General features: G+C 45.4%; 1 protein-coding gene across 3 annotated transcripts in view; it reads right to left on the reverse strand.

Annotated features, from left to right (window-relative positions):
- Window positions 1-3866: 3866 nt before the first annotated feature.
- Window positions 3867-21312, reverse strand: part of TTLL4 (tubulin tyrosine ligase like 4) — a 39042-nt gene continuing 21596 nt past the window's right edge. For 2 of the 3 annotated variants that reach the window (XM_033112417.1, XM_033112418.1), the window contains exons 4-20: window positions 20744-20853; window positions 20327-20390; window positions 15221-15342; window positions 14665-14775; window positions 14225-14301; window positions 13315-13506; window positions 13132-13214; window positions 12780-12908; window positions 11324-11446; window positions 10933-11031; window positions 10477-10611; window positions 9887-10024; window positions 8475-8577; window positions 7619-7829; window positions 7414-7484; window positions 6939-7024; window positions 3867-6495 (exon numbers count right to left, since the gene is read on the reverse strand). In XM_033112417.1, coding sequence (XP_032968308.1) covers window positions 6252-6495; window positions 6939-7024; window positions 7414-7484; window positions 7619-7829; window positions 8475-8577; window positions 9887-10024; window positions 10477-10611; window positions 10933-11031; window positions 11324-11446; window positions 12780-12908; window positions 13132-13214; window positions 13315-13506; window positions 14225-14301; window positions 14665-14775; window positions 15221-15342; window positions 20327-20390; window positions 20744-20853 — 2098 coding nt within the window. In that variant the 3' untranslated portion in view covers window positions 3867-6251. The remainder of the gene's footprint in view (window positions 6496-6938; window positions 7025-7413; window positions 7485-7618; window positions 7830-8474; window positions 8578-9886; window positions 10025-10476; window positions 10612-10932; window positions 11032-11323; window positions 11447-12779; window positions 12909-13131; window positions 13215-13314; window positions 13507-14224; window positions 14302-14664; window positions 14776-15220; window positions 15343-20326; window positions 20391-20743; window positions 20854-21312) is intronic. The other variant, XM_033112419.1, reaches the window with a different exon arrangement.

Here is a 21312-nt window from a genome sequence, read left to right on the forward strand (position 1 = left end):
CCATTAAGACCATGTGGTCTAATGTGTCATTTAAGGCTTTATGATTCCTTATTAATTTCAGTGATTCCTTATTGTCTGAATGATCTATCTATTGATCTAAGTGGCATGCTATTGTATTATTGTCAACTTCTCCCTTTTGGTCTGCCAACATTTACTATATATTTTTGGGTGCATATATAAATCTTACATCTTCTTGCTGGATTGATCCCTTTATCATTATGTAATGCCCCTCTCTTTTATTACAGTCTTACTTTTAAAGTCGATTTTGCCTGATATGAGTATAGCTACACCAGCTTTGTTTTCATTTCTATTTGCATGGAATATCTTTCTCCATCCCTTCACTTTCAGTCTCTGTGTGTCCTTATTTCTGAAGTGAGTTTCTTCTAGGCAGCAAGTGAATTAGTCTTGGCTGTTTTTGGAGTTCCTCTCTGTTCCTTTCTTCTTTCTTCCTTTGGCTTTACATTTTCTTATATGTATTTACTACAGGCTTTTTTGCTTTGTGGTTGCCGTGAGGTTCATGTGTAACATCCTATGTATATAACAATCTATTTTAAGTTGAAAGCAACTTGCAGCCATTATGGAAGGCAGTGTGGAGGTTCCTCAAAAAATTACGGTTAGAATTACCATATGACCCAGCAATCCCTCTCCTGGGTATCTACCCAAAAAATCTGAAAACATCTACACATAAAGACACGTGTGCTCCAATGTTCATTGCAGCTTTGTTTATGGTGGCCAAGACGTGGAAACAACCAAAATTTCCTTCGATAGATAAATGGATAAAGAAGTTGTGGTATATATACATAATGGAATATTATTCGGCTGTAAGAAAAGATGATATAGGAACATTTGTGACAACATGGATGGATCTTGAGAGTAAAATGCTAAGCAAAACAAGTCAGACAGAAAAAGCAGAGAACCATATGATTTCACTGATTTGTGGCATATAAACCAAAAACAACAAAAGAACAAGACAAACAAATGAGAAACAAGAACACATAGACACAGACAATAGTTTAGTGGTTACCAGAGGTAAGGGGGGTGGGGGGTGGGAGATGAGGGTAAGGGGGATCAAATATATGGTGATGGAAGGAGAACTGACTCTGGGTGGTGAACACACAATGGGATTTATAGATGATGTAATGCAGATTGTACACCTGAAATCTCTGTAATTTTACTAACAATTGTCACCCCAATAAATTAAAAAAAAATTTTTTTTTAAAAGCAACTTAAATTTGAACACATTCCAACACTATATTTTTACTCCCATTTCGGTTTAATGTCACACTTCACATATCTTATTTTATGTGTCCTTTAACTAGTTATTATAGTTTTATTTAGTTTTGTCTTTTGACCTTCATATTAGCTTTATAAGTGATTAATCCACTACTTATACCTTTTACAGTGAGATTTTTTACTTTTGTGCTTTCTTGTTATTAATTAGTGCCGTTTCTTTTCGGCTTAAAGAAGTCCCTTTAACATTTTTTGTAAGGACTTTTTTTTTTAAGGCTGTAGTTGTTTCTTTTGATTGCCGAGTAGTATTATAAACCAGTTTATCTGATCTCCTGTTGAGAGGTATTTGGGCTGTTTCCAATATTTTTATTATGAATACAGCTACAATAAATATTTTTGTAGGACATATTATTAGTGGGGAGGACAGAATACCTAGGAGTGGAATTGCTGAGTCATAGGCAAATATGTTAATTTGTACAAAGTTCTGGTGTTCCATAGTAGTTGCAACATTTTACACCCAACCACAAGTCACTATATGAAAGCCTCAATTGTTCCACTCTCTCCAACATTTGGTCTTGGCTGCCTTTTTAATTATTCTAGTGTAATTTCATTGTGGTTTTAATTCGCATATGCATCATGAAATAGTATTATCTTTTTAAGTCAAATTTACTTACATACAATAAAACACCCATCTTAAGTGTAGAATTTGATGAGTTTGGACAAAAATACATATACCTACCACCACGAGGATACAGAGTATTTCCAATGCATCTCTTTACAGTCAATCCCCTCCCTTACCTATAGTCCCTGGCAATCACTGATACACTTTGTTACTAGTTTACCTTTTCTAGAATGTTATATAAATGAAATTATATAAAGTATGTAGTCTTGTTTCTGGCTTCTTTCACTTAGCCTAACACTCTTGAGATTCATCCATGTTGTTGCATGTACCAGTTTATTCCTTTTTTATACTTAAGTGGTCTTAAACAGATATATCACAATTTGTTTATTCATTCATTAGTTGTTGGTTATTTATGTTGTTTCCAAGTTTTTGCTCTTATGAATAAAGCTTCTGTGAACATTTGCATGCAGGAGTAAATTGCTGGGTCATATTTAAGAGTGTTTTTTAATAAGAAATTACTAAGCTGTTTTCCAATGTACCATTTTGCATTCCCACCAGTAATGTATGAGGCCCATTTACTCCCCATTCAGACAATTCAGACATTTGGTATTTTCAGTTTTCTCTATTTGAGCTATTCTATTGTATGAGTGGTGTCTCGTAGTTTTTCTTTTCCATTTTGTTTTTATTTTGTGGTTGTTTTGCTTTTTAGTATTTTTTTCCCCTTGAAAACCTTGTGTTAAAGGCTGGCCTTCAATAAATCAGTGAGGGAGCAGCTGCTACACAGCAACCCTGACCCAGGAGCTGTACTTCTGAGTGGTTCAGCACCAGGCTCCCCAAGAAATGTACATTGTGTGACATGTGGGGGGGGGCCTTATGCCGTTTCTCTGGAGGGGCTCTGCTCAGTGCTCAGTCCAGCATGCCCCTGCACCACCTGGGCAGCACTTAGCCACCTGTCTGCAGGATCAGTGGGGTACCAGCAAACCAAGGCTCAGACACACTGCCCTATCATTCTGTCTTTGTGGGATTTGGACTTAGAGGCGTTCAGTCATAATCCCACAGATGGTAGCTTCGCCCCATTGGCTCCTCAGCCAAGCACATACACCAAATGTCTGAATCTGTTTCATTATTGTTTTAATTGCCTGCAGCTTTCATTGTTCTAAAGTTGACGAAAGGTCAAATCCAATGGGCCTGAATCGATCCTTTGACATCAATGAGGGTGCAAACTCTTGAGGATCTAAGAGGCAAAGAAGGGTGGTTTGAGAGCCTGGATCACACTCTCTAGTGGCATGAACTGGAGCTCCCTCAGCCTCATCTCTCTGAAAACCATTAATGTTGCTAAGTCTCAAAGTAGTTGGGTGATTCAAACAGTAGACAGAGGTGAGCCTTAGTCCTAAGGGCCAAACCCAGAGGAAGCCAGGAGGGGAGGTCTCATGGCTGCCTTTGGTGACTACCTTATTTAGGTAACTGATCCAACTGATAAGGGAAAGTGGAATGGACTGTGTACCCAATTTATCAGCCTCCTTCACTGGCCCAGTGCTGTATGGCTCCAGAGGGCAATCAGGTGTGTCATTTGACTAGGGTCACAGGGAGGGACAATCACCCTCAACTAAATAGTTCAAAACCATAAGAACATACCTGTCATGACAATGGTCCCTTCTCACAGCTGTCGGGTCTGTTCTCTGGCTCCAGCTCTAGTTCAAGGTCTGTTTTCTATACCAGACTCCTCCTCTTTCCAGCCACCGAGCACCCATTGCCCCCTTGCTCCCCCTTTCATGTCAAAGCTTCTCTTGGGATAAGACAATAATCTCATTCAATTCACATACTTCTAATGCTTAATGTGCGTCCTTACCCAAGGAATACGCATTCTGTGAAATATTTAAGCAAACAAATAAATCCCCGACAAAGTAAAACAGAATGAATAATGATAGAGTTTCTGTGTATTGGGGTGAAGGTAGGCGTGGCAAAGTATCTATCTAAACCCTGTTCTGGCCTTCACCTGTAAAATGGCTCTATAGCTTCCCTTTTACATTTCTTGCCTGCCTTTCCCTACCCAAAGAACAGGGTTTGGATAGCAAATGGAAAAAGGAGTAACCATGCACTATGAACCCTCTAAATGCTTTCAGTATATTTTGCTTAATTTTCACCTCCCTTAAATGTAGGTATTATATTTGTATTAAAAAAAAACACAAAAAAAAACAAAACAAAAACGAGACTTTAAAGTTAGATGACACGCCCAAGGTCACACAGCAAAGCTACGATTTGAACCTAAGATCAGCCTCCAAGGCACACGCTCTTTTCCTCTCAGAACACCACCTTTTCATTAGTATTTAGTTTCTGACCAATCCCGAGTGAATCTGAAGTAAACAGGAATAGTGCCCACCCTCCTTGCCCTCCACCCAAATCCTTACTGCAGTGCTCCAGAAATACTCTGTACTTCATTCCGCGACTCAGGAGCACTCACTCCCCTTTCTCTAAACAGGGACTGGGTAAGTTATCACCTTAGGAAAACAACTGACATGTTCTGACAAACATTTATTCTACTATACCCCCAAATTTAAACTTCCAAAAAAAACCCAAAAAACAAAACCCCCAAACCCTCATTACTTCCCCCAAAATCCTTCAGCTGAATAACTTATGCTGTGGGTGTTCACTGCTAAGTACGTATGCTGACTGCTTAATGAGCGAGATTGAATTTTCTCTCAGGGCGAAAGGGAAATGATCCCCAGGCCCCATTCCTTCTCCCACCCAGCGTAACGTCCATCAGACACTTACAGGTGATGAGAATTTAAAAACACTTGGCTTCAAGGACCTCTCCTATTGGCCCTGAATGTGAAGTCCTTACGACAGAGCAGCAGGAGCTGCCCCAGGACTCTGACACCATGCTTTTTTCACAACTGTCAACACAGCCTTCACACTGGCCAGCAGTCACCTACTGTGGCCTTAAACCCAGTCAGGGCTCTTAGTGATCTTTCCCTGGTTCCATCTGAACTCACCACAGAACTCCAGGAGCCACGTGACAGGGGAGAGCATCTTCCCAAAGCTCTGGGAGAATGAAGGCAGACAGCCCTGGGGGAGAGCTGCCTTCCTGCCTGATGTGCAAAGGTGAAAACTTGGGTATGACAAACAGGGACCAGTTGGCTTCTTGTTGGGCCCTGCTGCTGGCAACATGAAGTAAAGGGATTGCAGGGCTAGGGAGGGGGCAAGCAGCGACCAGCAAGTGTGGGGTTAAGGAGGAGCACTGTTTAAGTGAGAACAGCCTTTCTGATCCAAGCTCCCGCCTGGCTCCACCTTCCCCTGCGGAGAGAGACGCAGAACTTCTGGTTCAGGTGCCATGTCCTTGGAGATAATCTGTACAGTTCACTCGAACATTTATTGAACACTCACCATGTTACTGAGATTTAGGGAGGGAGGTAGATTCAGTTAAGAGTACCAGAGTTAGTCAGCAGTCTGACTAGGAGCCCATCCTACAGTGGTGACAGCTCCTGAAACCCACCTGCCATGCCACCAGACTCTGCTTGCCCTAGCGACCTGTGAGCCAGACCCAGCTAATCAGACACAGCAAAGGGGAGTAAGCAGAACATGAGCCTCCTCTGGGTTGTGGGGGAATCACAGCTCCTTCTACCATCCCCCAGGACTGTGTCCTTTGATATATGGACACAGCCAAGAGCTACTGGGATTCTCTGGGCTCCTTCACTGGGGCTATACGAAATTCACAAAGTTCACAGAACCTCTCACTCTCAAAAGTCAAGAGCTGAAGAGTTAACATCCAAAAGAGAGAAGTCTAGAAGGCTGACCACATAGTGATGGGAGGTCAGAACAGGAAGACCTAGGGCTACTGGCAGGCTGGATGTATGAAAAGGTAAATGACCTGGCGGTGGTGAAGCCCGAGATAAGGTTGACAGGAAGTGAGTTCATCATGTCACAGCCTCTCCCCGTCTACCGAGGATGCCTGAAGATGTCTGAAAGTGGCTCTTCCAGAGAGACGGTGAGACCTGAGGAGACTGTGACCTCCCCAATGACAAAGGACTTCGGCCCAAATATGTTCACTATGTTTCTCCTCTTGAACTATAATTCAATCACTGTACCAAGGCCTAAAATAAACCACACGTGGCTCTCTGAGGGTAGAAACCAAACCCTGCTTTATAAGGCTGAGTGGCCATCATTGGCTTCTCTGCTGAGATATGAGGTACCAGCCAGTGACCCTTCCTCACCTTCTCTTTCCCCATCCCCACCACCCCTCCAGCCCTCCAGATACCCATCTCTGGAATTCAGCCACTTCAAAAAATACTCTGAGGAGGAGCAAGGTGGAGGGGTGGGGGCTCAGGCGGGCCAGCTGGCCGGTCCCCATGAGGTAGCTAACAGAGGTGACCCTGGGCAGCAGCTAGTGGAGCGAGGCCGGTCATGGGCTCACAGCAGCCAGGAGGGGGTCGCCAGTTGATTGGGAGGTGGGGGAAGCAGACAGTGTCAAAGTCTGCCCAGAGTACTTGTGGGTGGAGAGGCTGGGCTCTTTGCTGGTGTCCTCACTGTCCTTTGAAGAAATGGGATTCCTGAGGAAAGAGGAAAGGTCAGCTTGAGTCTTCTTGGGCTTGGGTGTGGTCCCATCATTGGGGAGTGGCATTATTCCCTCAGAGGAGCTGTGTTTTCTAAAGGGAACAGGCGAGAAACAAATGGCTGAGACTGTGTCGCTGAGATTTTGACCCCTGATCTGCCTTCAGAGTCTGGACCAGGCATTCACAACATTACGGTGTTATAGGTCATAATTATATGGAGGTATAAATAATCACTTATCTGAAGGCTTGAGAGCTTAAGTGCAAGTATGAATGTATGTAAGGGAGGAGGGCTAAAGGTTTCCTACAGCTAGTGGGCATGGCTGAAAGTGGCCACTTGTGCCGATGGTTGTGCTCAGCTCAGTTTCACTGGGCATACCAGGAGCCACCAGGGTGAGGATATCATGGCTGCATATTCTGATACTGCCCCCAACGCTCAGCTGGAGAATGCTGATCTTATCATGATCGAGGAAGACAGGAAGAAAGAAAACTCCCTAAACTCGCGCCCAACACCCTCCCCTTGCCCGGGTAGCACTCACCCCAGCTTGCCAGTCTCTGATTTGGAGTAAGCACTGAGCGTCATGTCACACTTTGAGCCAGTCAGAAGTGACGTTGGGAGAGACCACTGAAAGCAAAGGCAGCGGTGAGGCCCAAAGGGCGCGGCAGGGATCGGGTGTGGCTGGGTCTTGGCGCTCCCTCCCAGTTCTGCTTCTGAGTGACCCTGGGGCTTTCCCCTTTCCTACCCTTCCGGCACGGGCCCAGATGAGAAAAAGTCTTGGTTCTCTCCCAATTCAGACAAAAACTGAGGCTACACAGCACTTTTTGATCTTTGAAAGAAAGGTACCCAGAGACAATTATCCCCTTGGAAAGGACGGGTGATTGAGACACAGAGGCAAGGCCCAGGGGAGAAATGAGAGGGTCTGGAGCCACACTCAACCCACGCGGCACTCTCCAGGCACAGAAGGGAGGCGCCTGAGACGGAGCTGTCCCCCTCGTCCTGATGGCACCACTCACCATTGGAGCAGAATCAGAGATGGTTCCTGTGTGGAACCCTTCGTAGCACCAACTCCGAAGCAGATCTAATCCTACGACAAGATTAGCAGGGGTGGGACTTAAGAAGGTAGAATCAACTGGCCAATTCTTCTTGCCAGGGAGGCTCATTTCTGGGATTTAATCTCTCACTAAACATGGCCTCCTGTGGGCAGAGAGGACATATCACCTTTGAGCTTGTTGCCATGGTACTTCTGTTCCCATTGGGTGGTGAGAATGTTGAAATATCGTGGCTGCTCAAAAAAGCGGAGATAGCGAGAAGAAATTCGAGAAGGAAAAATTCGTTCAAATTGACCCCGGCGAGAAAACTCATCTTCCATCTCGACCAGAACCCGAACGTCATCTGGTGTCAGGACATCCAGCACTGACGCATAGAAGTCCTACAGCCCAAAGAAAGGGAGGAAGAGGGTGTGACAGAGAGTATAAGCCAGAGGAAGAGAATCAAGAAGGCGGGGGACAGGGAGCAGAGCTCTGGGATCCTAGGGCCCCACGACTCTCAGGGGACCACCAAGGCAGCCTGGTGGGCCAGCTCTGGATTTCGTCTGTTCCCAAGTCTACTGAGCTTAGCTGGGGGACGGAGATACGCTTGTTTGGGGTGAGGGGAGCCACTGAGGTTCCCCAGTGTGAAGTGGTTTGTTGGATGGAAGCAAGACCAGAATCCAGCAACTCATACTTGGCAGCAGCTTTGTGTCTGCCACTCTTCCATCTGGCTCCCTCACCTGGTCTGAAAAAGCCAAACCTTCCAGGAGCTCACTGTACCTCGGGGAGAGAAATGCAAAGGGTCTACAGCTTTGAGAACAACGGTGGGTCAGTACTGCAGTTTGCTAAGAGCAGTGGTTCTGGAACACATGATAAAGGCATCAATCTCTCCTGGAATAACGCACATGCCAACATACCTCTGCACATCAAGGGGACCGGGGTTAGGAAACCCTGCCCTGGACAGAAGAGAAACTGGTTGCCTCAGGGTTCCAAAAGTTTGAGCAGGGAAGCTTCCTGCTGGCACTAGAGGGGAGGTAATTTCCTACCTGATCAGGAGTTTTCTGGGACAGGTAATAGGCTTTCTTCATCTTCTGTGCAGTGAAGTGCTCTGGGGCCATTTGACATTTGTCTCTGGGGGAGATGGGCAGGCTAAGGCAGGGGGTGGAAAGGGAGAAAGGGCAAGGTCAGCAGCTTCGCATCCTGAAGACATGTGGAGAGAGGGGCCAGCCCAGGAAGACACCCTTCTCAAGAAACGACAAAGAAATAGGGGCAGATGTTCGTTACTTGAGTAGATTAAACTGCAATGTATTCCATTCAAGCAGCCGGTCAGAAAGTCAAAGATCACGTACCATGGAAGAACTAAAACAGTACAAAGTGCCAATTCTAGACTGTATTTCAATGATTAAAAAAAGACACTGAGGTAATTGCTGTATACTTTAGTTTAGTTTAATTTCGTGAACACTTACTAAATACCCAGCTCGGCCCCACTGGCTGTGTGATCCTGGGCAAATGGCTTGAGCTGCCTTCACCTCAGTCTCATCACCCACAGCACTACAATTACTACTGCGAGACACAAAGATGGCCTCCACGGAGCTCACAGGCTGGCAGCTGTCAAATGACAACTACCGCCGGAGCCAAACGTAAGTCTACAAGCTATGGTAGGAAAAACAAGTTCGTTACCCGCAAATGAGGAACTGAATTCCAACTCTAGACCACTTGGTAGAAGAATGACCTTGGATGGGCTACTTAATTCCAGTCACTTTCAGCTTTCTCACTTGTCAACTGAGGATAGCAATATCGGTGTCATGGGGCTACTATGGGGAAAACCTGGAGGTCTTTCCTTACACATAGAAGGTACTAAATATTGGCTCCTTTCCCTCAAGAATAGTTCCAAGAGGTTTGGGGGTATGGAGGAGCGAGCCCACACTGAGCTGGCTTCATGAAGATGTTGCCCTGAGCTAGGCTTTGAAGGATGGGTGAGGTCACAACAGGGAGGTCTGGCTGAGAGGAATTTCTGTAGGAAGGAACCCCTGAGCAAAAAAGGGGACACTATGGGGAAACAGTAAGGGGCAACAAATGTTTCAGAGAGACTGGATTAACTGATCTTTAAGGAGTCTTCCAACCTTGAGGTTCTATGAGTGATCCCGTTTATCAGAGCACGGAAACCGCAAGAGTAGTAACGGGAAGGGCGCCTGGGAAAAGGAGGCTGGGGCCTTGAACGTCCACGTGAGTGGAACGCTGATTCCGCAGGCGCTGTGGAGATTCCTGAGCAGGGGAGCAGTAGAACCAAACGTGCCTTTAGGGACGATGACACGGCAGTAGCACATGAGGAGACCGTAGGGCAGATGGCGCGCAAGGGAGATCAAGCAGGAGGGAGTGCCCAGCCACCATTCCTTCCGAGGGACACGACGGGGCTGTGCATGCTGCCAGCCGGCTGCGGAAAAGCAAGGAGGCTGACCTGGTCGTGGAGCTGCTGGAGCTGCTGGAGCTGGAAACGATATCCTCTGCGTTGGGCAGAACAAAGCCTGCCAGGTTCAGAAGGTCACGGATCATCTGGCCTTTGATGCTGATGTCCAGTGGAGAGTTGGAATGGAGGCTTTGGGGAAAGGATGCAAAGAGGGGTCAAAGCACATTCCAAAACTGTTTCTGGCCACACGTCCCAGTCAGAGCGAGCCCCATTTACTCCCTCGAATCTCTAGGATGAAAAGCCTCTGACATTCAAACTCATGGGCACCATCGTAGGGGTTGCCTTGCCCACAGACGTGAACACCCTTATTCAGGGGTTCTTGTCTATGGCCTTCATTTGCTAGGGGAAAGCAAGCAGTGGGATCAACTTCAAAAGAACAACTTTGAACAACCCCTGTCCATCCTCAAAGAACTCTGAGATCATGGCAAAGAATGAGTAAATGAGCAAACAAACAGATGATGAAGGGAAAACTCGAATTCTAGTGAAGGAAAGGTCTGCCCAAAGTAAGCAAGACTCGAGTGGACACAGAATCATGAGGAGACAAGAAGCGTTGTACTGTGAGTGCCGAGAACACCTCCGACCTCGGGGAGATGTTCACTTCCAGGACCCAGGGCTTGAGGTTCTCGTCCAGCATGATGTCGAAACCGAAGAGCTCATGGCAGCTGTAGGGTCGCCGCACGTACATCTTCAGCAGGCTGGTCACATATGGTTCTGACCTGGTCAGAGGCAGGAATAAGTATTCAGCCCAGCTCTTCCCAGGGGCTTTACCCAGAGCTGCCCCGCCACTGGAATGCCCCGGAGATAGGAGAGCAGAGCAAGCCAGAAAAAGCGCTTCTCCGGAGAGGCCCCTGATCTGGGGCCCACTTCCGGGGATGAATTGCAGTAGAAGAGCAAAATTGTACTCTGTCCACACCTTCCTATTCCATGTCCTCAGAAACTGAAACACATGGTCAAAACCTGGAGCACGGCAGCATGAAGGCCCACGGTAGAGAGGGGGTTCCCGGTAGGCCCCCCACCAGGGTGGCAGTGTGACTCACGAGATGATGGTTTTGACAACCACATCCTTTATCTTCTCCCAGATGGCATCACTATTGACTCCCTTCTGGCTCAGGTAGTTCCATAAAGCCTTCAGTGCCCTGCAGGAGGGGGAGGAGGGGCAGTATTGGGGGTTTTAGTCTATGAACTGAGTGATGAAGAGAAAGAAAAAGGGATAAGAAGCCCAAAGGTATTTTCTTTCTATGTCTTCTATGTTTTGAATTAAGAAAGAGATGAGCTTGGATGCAAATAGACCGATTCTGAATTGCCAAGTGTTTGTATAATCTTTGGGTCTTACATTAATCCTCCGCCCACCATCTCCCTGAACCGCCCCAAACCCCAGAACCCTGCACTCTTCCAGGCCTCCACTCGAGAGGGACGCTGCCTAGGTACCATTTGTGGCCCTGGCAGGCCGTTTCATCTGCATTGGCCTGGTACTCAGCGTTCTTTTTATTGACACTGTAGTTGGTCAGGTGCATGAACTTGTTGCCAAGGCTCTTCATGGAAGGCGAATACCTGGAAGTGAGTGGAAAGGCCGAGGGTAAGATGGTGAGATGGTGAGACAATGGTCCCCACATTTTCCCAAATCCTGAGGCAGAAAAGGGCAAGTGCACAGATCTTTTCAGATGCATAAGAGCCTCAGAAATACGTCTCTTGGTAAAGTTTCTAGAATACCACAGCTAAATTCATCTCCTTTATCCCACCTCAGTCCTGAAGGAAGATCCTCCCTATTCGGTGAAGTAGAGAACCTCCTTAATTCCCACTCCTCATGTGATATTGTGATTTATAAGTTTATATATGTATGTATATATACATACCCCATTTCCTGACAGAGCTCCTAAAACTCTTATAAATTCTTAAGTGATAAGAGCACTAGGATCACCTTTTGTTCTGATACTGGGTCTTTGGCCCCAGTTCCTTAACACAGGGCTCCTGAAACCTTGTGATTTTCTGGGTGACAGGAGTGCCTTCTGTTCTAACGAGGAGATTTTGGGGTGGGCTCCTGGATGAGGGCTGGTCACCAGAAAGACCAAGCCATGAATAGAAGCTTGGAATTTTCAGCCCAGATCCCCACTCTCTTGAGAAGGCAGACGGGCTGAAAATGGAGTTAATAATTGACCATGCCTATGTGAAGAAGCCTCCATAAAAATCCCAAAAGTATGGGGTTCAGAGAGCTTCTGGGTAGGTGAACACGTGGAGGTGTTGGGAGAGTGCAACGCCCAGAGAAGGAATGGAAGCTCCATACCCGTTCCCACATATCTTGCCCTACACATCTCTTCCTTCTGGATGTTTGCTTGTATCCTTTATCATATCCTTTTATTCTAAAGTAGTAAACATAAGTAAACTGTTTCCCCAAGTTTTGTGAGCTGCTCTACCAAATTAATCAAACCCAAGGAGGTGGTCATGGGAACCTCTGATTTATAGCTGATGGGGCAGAAGCACATGTGGCAACCTAGACTTGTGACTGGCATCTGAGGTGGAGGGTTGGGGAGCCTTGTGAGACTGAGCCGTTAATCTGTGGGATCTGACGCTATCTCTAGGTAGATGGTATCAAAACTGAGTTCCATTGTAGGACACCCCACTGGTACTGCAGAGAATTGCTTGGTGTGGGGGCAAAACTATTTGGTGACCAGAAATGTCAGAAGTGAAGTATTCTGTGTAGAAGTAAAAGAGACACACAGGAGGAAAAGAAGACTAGGTTTTCCCAAATAAATCGCCCCTTCTCCTTTGCTAACAAATACTACCAAAACATCTGTTATTTTTCTGCTGGGTGTCCTCCAGTTTCCCTTCCTCTCAGGAAAGCAAACCCCGAAAGCTCTCAGGGTGACACCTCACCACTACCACATACTTGCAACTGGCAAAGCGGACAAGTCCATCGGAAAAGAGGTAAATCCGTAGAGGATCATAGGAGGTGACGTAGACATAGATTCGCAGATCAAACTTGCTGCCACTGATGAGGTAGGGTTTGTGCAGATACCTACATAGGAAAAGGCGAGTTTCAGGGACACGGCAGATGAGACAGGCTCATGAACCGTGGCAAGCCAGCTAACAAACAGGCCCCGAGACGAAGACTTAAACAGTTGGCTGAAGAAGGTGTGTGGCTGGAAGGGCAAAGGGCAGAAGAACACGGTAAAAAGGGAACCTCTAGGTAGAAGAAATGAGAAAATGGGGAGCGGGATCCGAGTGGGAGGCAGGCTCACCTCTGTACCAGAAGGGGCCTTCGCTTGGGGAGCTGACTCCACTTGTGAATGACCTGGATGCCAATGCCTCGAGCTGATGCTGGCTGGAAGTCAAGTGGAAAGGAGGTGAGATCTGCCCTTGGCCCAGGGCTCTGCTGTTCCCACTCTCAGACTACGGCCTGCTACCCTCTGTGACTCACTCACTGGTTTAACAATCCACTTTTGGCGGCGGCTGCTCTCCCAGGCTTTGCGCAGAAGCTTGGCGTCCTGCGGCAGGATAAAGGACTGGGGGAAGAAACTGAACTCCTTCTTGCCAAAGCGGCTCTGCATGCGGGACAGGTTCCGCCACAGTCGGTCCTTTCGCCCAATCTGGAATGAACCTGGGAAGTGGTTTAGCTATAGGAGGGACAGAAGGTGAGAAGAGGGAGAAGGACCGGGTAAGACCATGAGGAAGACGGCAGGACTCACGATCCCATCCCAACTTCTTAGCAACTTTCTAAGCCCCTGCTCCATCTTCTTATCACCGCCTCACAGTCCTTAAGTCTTCAGCTACTGAGCACTCACCAGGATGATTAAAACACAAACAAAACACAACAAAATTCAGTGCCCTCTAGGACTTGATAGTTCATGACATACAATAGTGATCAAGACAGGCATGACATCCACCTTAAGTGCAAAGAATAAGCGGTTAAGTCTTTCCCCATGGCAGCCTATAGGACAAACACAGAGAAGAACCAGGCCTTCAGTAAGTCTGGGGACAAGGGACTCATTCATTACATGAGACCAGAGTCCTCTTTACACATCTTCAGCTGGAGGAAGGGAGGAAATGTGCAGTGGTTGTAGGGGAAAGATAAAAAACTGAAAACAGACACTGTATCTCAAGACACATTAGAGGCAAGAGTCTTTGAGAGGCTACGACTGCCCGTCACTGCAGCTGACCTGCTAGATGTGAGTGATCTGCTAGGGTCTGACCCGGCGCCCTCCTCCTGTACTTTCTCCACTCCTCCACAAACCTTCCTGACTTCTCCGTGGTCAGCCACCTCTTCCCCCGATAACATCCTCCTCCCGTCTAGAGCAAACTCTTGGGGAAGAGTGCGTTAGAAAGGGCCCCTACCTTCTGATGTTCCCGAATGGATCGGAAACCAGGAGACTTCATGTGGTGACCCCAGCAGCCCAGCCAGTCATCATTTTCTACGGAAGGCACATCAGGGAATCAGTTCTGGTAGCAGCTGAGTTCCCGGGAGAGAGAAAGGTCCAGAGGCCCCCAGAAATACCACTGGGCCTGGGCATAGCTCCCAGACCCTGTTTTCTAAGAGTTACCATGGAGCTGTCCTACACGAGGCCCTGGGGTCAAGAAACAGAACAACGGCCCTCTGTCTTACAATTTTGAGGAATAGGCTCTAGTCCAGAGAGTGTTCAGAACTATGTACTCCTATGAGGTTGGAAACTTCAGGACAGGGTGCCCACATAGCAGGAGGCATCTAGAGCTCTCCTACTGCCCGAAGCCCATGTGCTGGGGCCGAGGACAGGCTCACACTAAGGCAAATGACTCACTCTTGCTGATTTTGAAGTGGGACCGTCCAATGGTCTGCTTGACAATGTTGGGGGTCACTGCGCTCATCTTCCACCGGAGCAGCTTCCTCTGTTCCCAGGGAAGTTTCTCCACTGGGGGAAAGTGGGGGTAGGAGGTGGGGGATGGAGAAGAGCAGGAGATTCGTGGTGAGAAGAGGAAAAAGATGGCACTATTGTTCAACCTTCCCTGGGTAGGCAAGTCACTAAGTATTACTGCAGATGAGAGTTTCAAAGAAACAAACTTTGGGGAAGAAAGGAGGCTGCACAGGAATGAGGGACACAGAAAGAAAGAGAGGTGGAAAGGGGGAAAAAAAATTTTAGAGGGAAAGAACGAAGAATGAGCTTATGGGGCTGAGAAGGGTCAGCTCAAGGACGAACAAGAAAAAAGTCCTCAGATCAGACCGGTGAACCAGGTGGGGCACCGCGCACCATAACAGCCACTCTGGAAAGGTAGCCACCCTTTTGCTACCTCCTCCTAACTTTGCTAGCGTCCTTCTCCTGAGGGCTCTTCTGAGCTTAGACACTTGGCTAGGTTTACCTCTCTCATCCCGAGTGCTAAAATAGATGGTAGGGGGCACGTTGGGAAAGAGACTATAGATGAGGGCTGGTCGGACAACTTTCTCACTGGAAAGAGGTTTGGTCAGAATCTCCATGCAGCTCCTAAGGAAAAAAACAGACATGTAGTAAAGAAAGGGGAAGCCACAGCCCTCAAGTGTTGTTACTGTTACATACAATGTCTTTTAGGGCGCTGTCTTTAAAATTGTACTTCTACAAAGACAAGTGCTCAATAATTATTTTGCAAATATTAATCAGTAAGGTGCTAGGGCTCACCCATATACAACCATACCATTAAATGTCACCTAAAGACAAGGCTTTCTAATACTTCATCCTGTGATACAGCTCCAAAATTTCCTATGAGAAGCCACAGGCCAGGGAAGTTCCTGAGAAGAGTGGTTCTGAGAGCAGGTAATGAGTTTGGGTGGATACTAGCACAGGAATATGCTACACTAAGACAAAGAGAAATAAATGAAGAGAGAAAAGGAATGATATGGATAATTAAAAAGGAGGAAAAGTAGAAAAGACCTAATAAGAGGTGTAGAGATTTTTAAAAAGAAAAAGGAAAAAAGCAACAGAAAGAAAAGAGAGATGCTTTTAACTCATGTTATATTTAGGTTTCTCTGAAGATACACAGTTGATTAATGCTCTCCTCCATTTGGGAAATGATTTGACACCAGATTGTTATGTGACAGTGCAGTTAGGGTTTCCGGGCAGGAATTCCCGCCCGTTCGCGTGAATTTTTTTCGCTTTCCTGTTCCCGAATCCCGAGAAAAGTTGGTCGGGAAATCGGGAAAATCAGCTCCTTGAACCCATTAATACCCACAATGGGAAATAAATGTACTACTCACAATGTATCCCTTAGACATTTTTCCTATTTATTGCTAGGGTTTCCAGACGGGAATTCCCACCCATTCTCAGGAATGTTTTTCGCTTTCCCATTCCCAAATCCAGAGAAAAGTTGGTCGGGAAATCGGGAAAATCAGCTCCTTGAACCCAGTATCGGCCGTCACTTTGTGGAAATGATTCATCGTGGAGAACAGAAAACAGTTTATATCTCAGGATTCGGGGATGGGAAAGCGGAAAAAAAACTTCTGAGAACGGGCAGGAATTCCCGTCCGGAAACCCTAAGTGTGGTAAACAGGTCTGAGAATCGGGGCAGTGGGCCATGGGGTCCCTGTTGTTCCAACAATGGCTAGGCCAAGACTACCTCAAGGAGTCTCAAAACAGTGAATACGTCAACTATCTATTAGTTCAAGTTGACAGATCCAGACCTGTCTTTAAATAGCACTGAAAATGAAGAGAATAGTATTACTCCTCTATCCTGAGCTGATATGATCCACAAATATTACTATTTAATTTTTAGCTTATAAAAAGCCATTCTACCTGTTGTTTTGTAGCACAACAGAAATAGGCACTGTATGTAAAACGCCACAGTGTTTTAAACCTTCGGAATTTTTAATGAAGTTTATTGGGTCAAGTTAAATACTAAGTCCCAATTAAAGAATTCCAATGAATTCAACTCTATTCCTCATTTCCAAAATATTTTACTTCAAAGACTTTTAATTTACTGAGTATCAGAATTTGAAAATCAAGGAGAATGAGTTAATTTAAAAACAAAGACATCTGAAATTAACACAATATTGTATGTTAACTGTATTTGACAAAAAAAAAAAAAAAATCCAAAGACAAGATATAATGCAAAATGGTACAGCCACTCCGGAAAACAGTTTTGGCAGTGCCTTAAAAAACTAAACATGCGATTACCATATAACCCAGCAATTGCACTTCGGGGCATTTATCTCAGAGAGAGAAAAACTTATGGTCACACAAACATATGTACATGATGGTTTATTTGTAATAGCCAAAAAAGTGGAAACAATCCAAATATCCTTCAACAGGTGAATGGTTAAACAAACTGGGGTACATCCATACCATGGAATACTACTCAGCAATAAAAAGGAATGAACTATTGATACGTACAACAACCTGGATGAACCTGCAGAGAATATGCTGAGTAAAAAAAGCCAATCCCAAAAGGTTACATGTGGCTATCATTCCATTTGTATAACATTTTTGAAATGACAAAATTATAGAACAAATTAGTGGTTGCCAAGGATTAAAAGGGGATGGGAGTAGGAGGGAAGTAGGTGTGACTTTCGGGGAACAGCAGGAATGCTTGAAGTGATGGAAATGTTTATATCTTAACTTAATGTTAATATTTTGGTTGTACTGCAATACAGTAATTTTGCAAGATGCTACCATGGGGGAAAACTGAATAAAGAGTTTGGAGGAATTTCTCTTACAATTGCTTGTGACTCTACAATTGTCCCCAAATCAAAAGTTTAATAATTGAAGAAAAGAAAGAAAATCTTTGTTAGCTACCTCTCAAGAGTACTGGACTTTTATCTTCAAGAAGCTTGGCTTCCGGCCTAGCAATGCTAGAAACGATGACCTTGCAACAGCTACTTAAATTCTCTGGTCCTCAGAATTTTTTTTTTTTTTTTTTTTGAAGATTTTATTGGGGAAGGGGAACAGTGTGCATTTCCAGGACTTTATTGGGGAACAGTGTGCCCTTCCCAGGACCCATCAGCTCCAAGTCAAATTGCCGTTCCTCAATCCCAGTTGTGGAGGGCACCGCCCAGCTCCAAGTCCAGTCACCATCCCCAATCCAGTTGCAGGGAGCGCAGCCCACCATCCCCATGTGGAGTGAACCGGCAACCTTGTGGTTGAGAGCATGCGCTCTAACCAACTGAGCCATCCAGTGGCCACCCACCAGGAGCTCAGCAGCAGCTCAGCTCAAGTTGCCATCCCCAACCTAGTTGCCGTCCCCAATCTAGTTGCGGAGGGCACAGCCCACCAGCCCATGCAGGAATTGAACCGGCAACCCTGCTGCCCAGAGCTCGCGCTCCAACCAACTGAGCTAATCAGCCGCCCATCTGGTCCTCAGTTTTTATATCTGAAAAAAGAGGCTAGACTTGGTAACCTCCATCTCTAAAATCACATGATTCTTAGAAAAAGAATATGGAACTGGAAATGCAATAAACCATTGCTGGGTAGAGAAACAGAGGCAGTGTTTTCAATGATCTTTCTATAATTGCTGAATTTTCTCTTATAAATCTTTCATAATTGGAAAAAATAAGATTTTAGCAATCCAAAAGAATTTCTGATTTTCATCATCCTAAAAATGCAAAGTGGGGGTGGCCCGTTGGCTAAGTTGGTTAGAGTGCAGTGCTCATAACACCAAGGTCTCTGGTTTGATTCCCACAACGACTTGACTTGGAGCTGATAGGTCCTGGAAAAACACACTGTTCCCCAATATTCTCCAAAAAAAAAAAAAACGTGCAAAGTGGTTGAGAATTCCTCAACCTCCATGTGCTTGAAAACCCATGTTTTAAGCCTCATATAGATTAGAAGGTCTGTGCGTTTTGTAGGAGTTAAATTAATTAATGAAAAAATTATTAACAACACCTTTTGTGAATTTTATCTTATAAATCAGAAAGGTTAAATAAAGGGCTATGCAGCTATCTTAAAGCAGGCCTGAAAACAAACCCAGATCACCTTTAAGCATGGAAAAGGTGCGACTCCAAGTCAATTACACGTCAACTATCTTTCTCTCATGAAGAGTGGTGGTGCTTAGTCAACATCCAATATATACAACCAGAAACAGCTTTGCTGTTCTGAAAGGAGGATGGGTTAGGCTTAAAGGAACAGAATTTATGCACCAGACTCAGGGTACCTATGACAGGATTTCTATCCACCTTCATAGAAAGTCCCAATTCTGTCTCTCCACTTGCCCAACAGCTCTCTCTCTGCCTTGCTGGTTTGGGGCTCTAAAATTGGTACAGCTGCTGCCACCATCATATTCACAGAGATGCAGCTTGCTTTGTCCATAATAACCAAGGCATGGAAAGCTCCTTTTCCTCTTAGCTTCGTCTAAGGCACAGCTGACACAAAGAAAAGCAACCTGAGTCTGGGTGCTCCACGTGTTAGGCAACCCGTCACGTATACGGCTGGATTTTAATTAAAATTAGAATAGAAAGTTTTAATCAAAAATAAAATACAAAAACAAAATTCACCAACTTTTTAATTTTTTGTATTTATGTTTTGTTTCTTTTACGGTTTCAGTAGAAGTTATTTTTCAACAGAAAAAAATTTAATGTTTAGAACTTTGGGCAGTTCTTTTTAATATTTAATAAAACAATATAGTTGATGAGAGCCTCACATTAAGGCAAGGCTGGAAGTGGTGAGGGGAACCAGGAAGATTATGTTGAAGAATGTTAACTTTCTACCCTGAAAGGTGGTGTATATGATCCTTTAGCAAGTTCTACCAATCTTTAGCACAATGCCATGTCCTCATTTATAGTAATTTCCTCATAGCCCAGCATTCTTTCCTTTCCCGCAACTTTCCACCTCAGTTATGCAGCATCCTACGACTACCTGTTTCACAAAAGAAGGGCCTACTCTAAGAGATCGATTTTTTGGTTCCCTTGTTAGAGACAGATATCACTCAGACTCCACCAAGGGCTGTCAATAAAATAATGTACACTAAAGCTACAAAATTTTTAATTCAAATTCTTATTACTAAGGTTAATGCCAGTCTTATTTCTCAACATAAAACTAACCTCAGAATGCAGCAAAAGAGCATTTCCAATTTCCAAAAGCTCCAGTTAACGGTACATCTACCCCAGAACTGTTCTTGACAGTGGAACACATTTATAATGCAAGGTGGCAATTACCCTCGTGAGAGTGGCCTAACTAATAATTTTCCTCAAACATTATGTTTTATAATTAATTGGTTATTAATTTTCTAACCACTTGAAATTATTTGCTTTTCACTTGAACAATTTCTTGGAGCCTAAAGACCAGCTTGCAGCCTAAGAAACACGGTACTACTGCTTTTAGCCCAACTGACAAAATATGCTTCTGGTCCTTTCTATTCCTCCTTGTTTGAAAACTAAAGTTCCAAATGTGAAAATCTGGTAAAAGTGAGTTAGGGTTACCACGGTCATTCACGACTTAGGTGATTAATCTCTTTATAATCTTAGAAAATGAGCATGTACCAACGATCTGCACAGACAGCACTCACCGAGAAATGACTGCTATCGACCCACTGGGGGAGACGGCACTGGGCGAGGAGCACTCGGAGTTTCCTGTGGGGGAAGCAGAGAAGTGCTGAAGGGGAGAGGCTGCTACACAAACTCACAAGCCTAGGCAGCTCGTCCTGGGACATTGTGGTCAGCCTTCTTGGAAAGCCAGGAGTACCACCCTGCTGCCTTCCCAGGGCTCAACAGCAGCAGGGCCAAGGCAAGACTAGTGGGACAGGAGGACGAGAGAACAAAGTCCCCCAAAAGCCACTACTCACCAGCCTTGGAGCCCCAAGGCAAATGAGTAATGCAGATGATAAAGTGGGTCAAGGACCTGGTACACAACTGTTAGCCCCCCCCCCCCCGCCCCGTGGGTAGTGACCAATTCCCAGCTGGAGGTAAGAGGGCCCCCTACTCACCTTCCTCCTCCTCATTCTCGTCATGGCTGCAGCAGTCCTCCAAACCATCTCCCAGCTCTTCTTCTACATCTTCAGCCTCAGCCTGGTCTGGCTGGAGGTCAGCAGCTGAGCTATAAGAAAGAATCATGCCGCAGCCCAGCTAATTCCATAACGGAGGTCACAGTCAGATTCTCATTCCGTCCTCATCGCCCAATGTTTGTCCCTTCCCCAGTTACCAATCTGCTGTCTCTTGCCTAGCTCTCACAATTCGCTGCCCTTGCCCTCAGAGCTTAGGGGTAGCCATACTCAATCCTATATCCCCTATTCTGTAGAGGCACTACTGTGTTTCCCGAAAAATAAGACCTAGCTGGACGATCAGCTCTAATGCGTCTTTTGGAGCAAAAATTAATATAAGACCCAGTATATATTACATTATGTTATATTATGTTGCTATGTTATATTATTTATATTATATTATACATTATATATTATATTTTTCCTGGCCTTATAGTAAAACAAGACCAGGTCTTATGTTAATTTTTGCTCCAAAAGACGCATTAGAGCTGATCGTCCGGCTAGGTCTTGTTTTC

This window comes from Rhinolophus ferrumequinum, chromosome 8, assembly GCF_004115265.2.
Source record: "Rhinolophus ferrumequinum isolate MPI-CBG mRhiFer1 chromosome 8, mRhiFer1_v1.p, whole genome shotgun sequence".
Taxonomy (NCBI): domain Eukaryota; kingdom Metazoa; phylum Chordata; class Mammalia; order Chiroptera; family Rhinolophidae; genus Rhinolophus; species Rhinolophus ferrumequinum.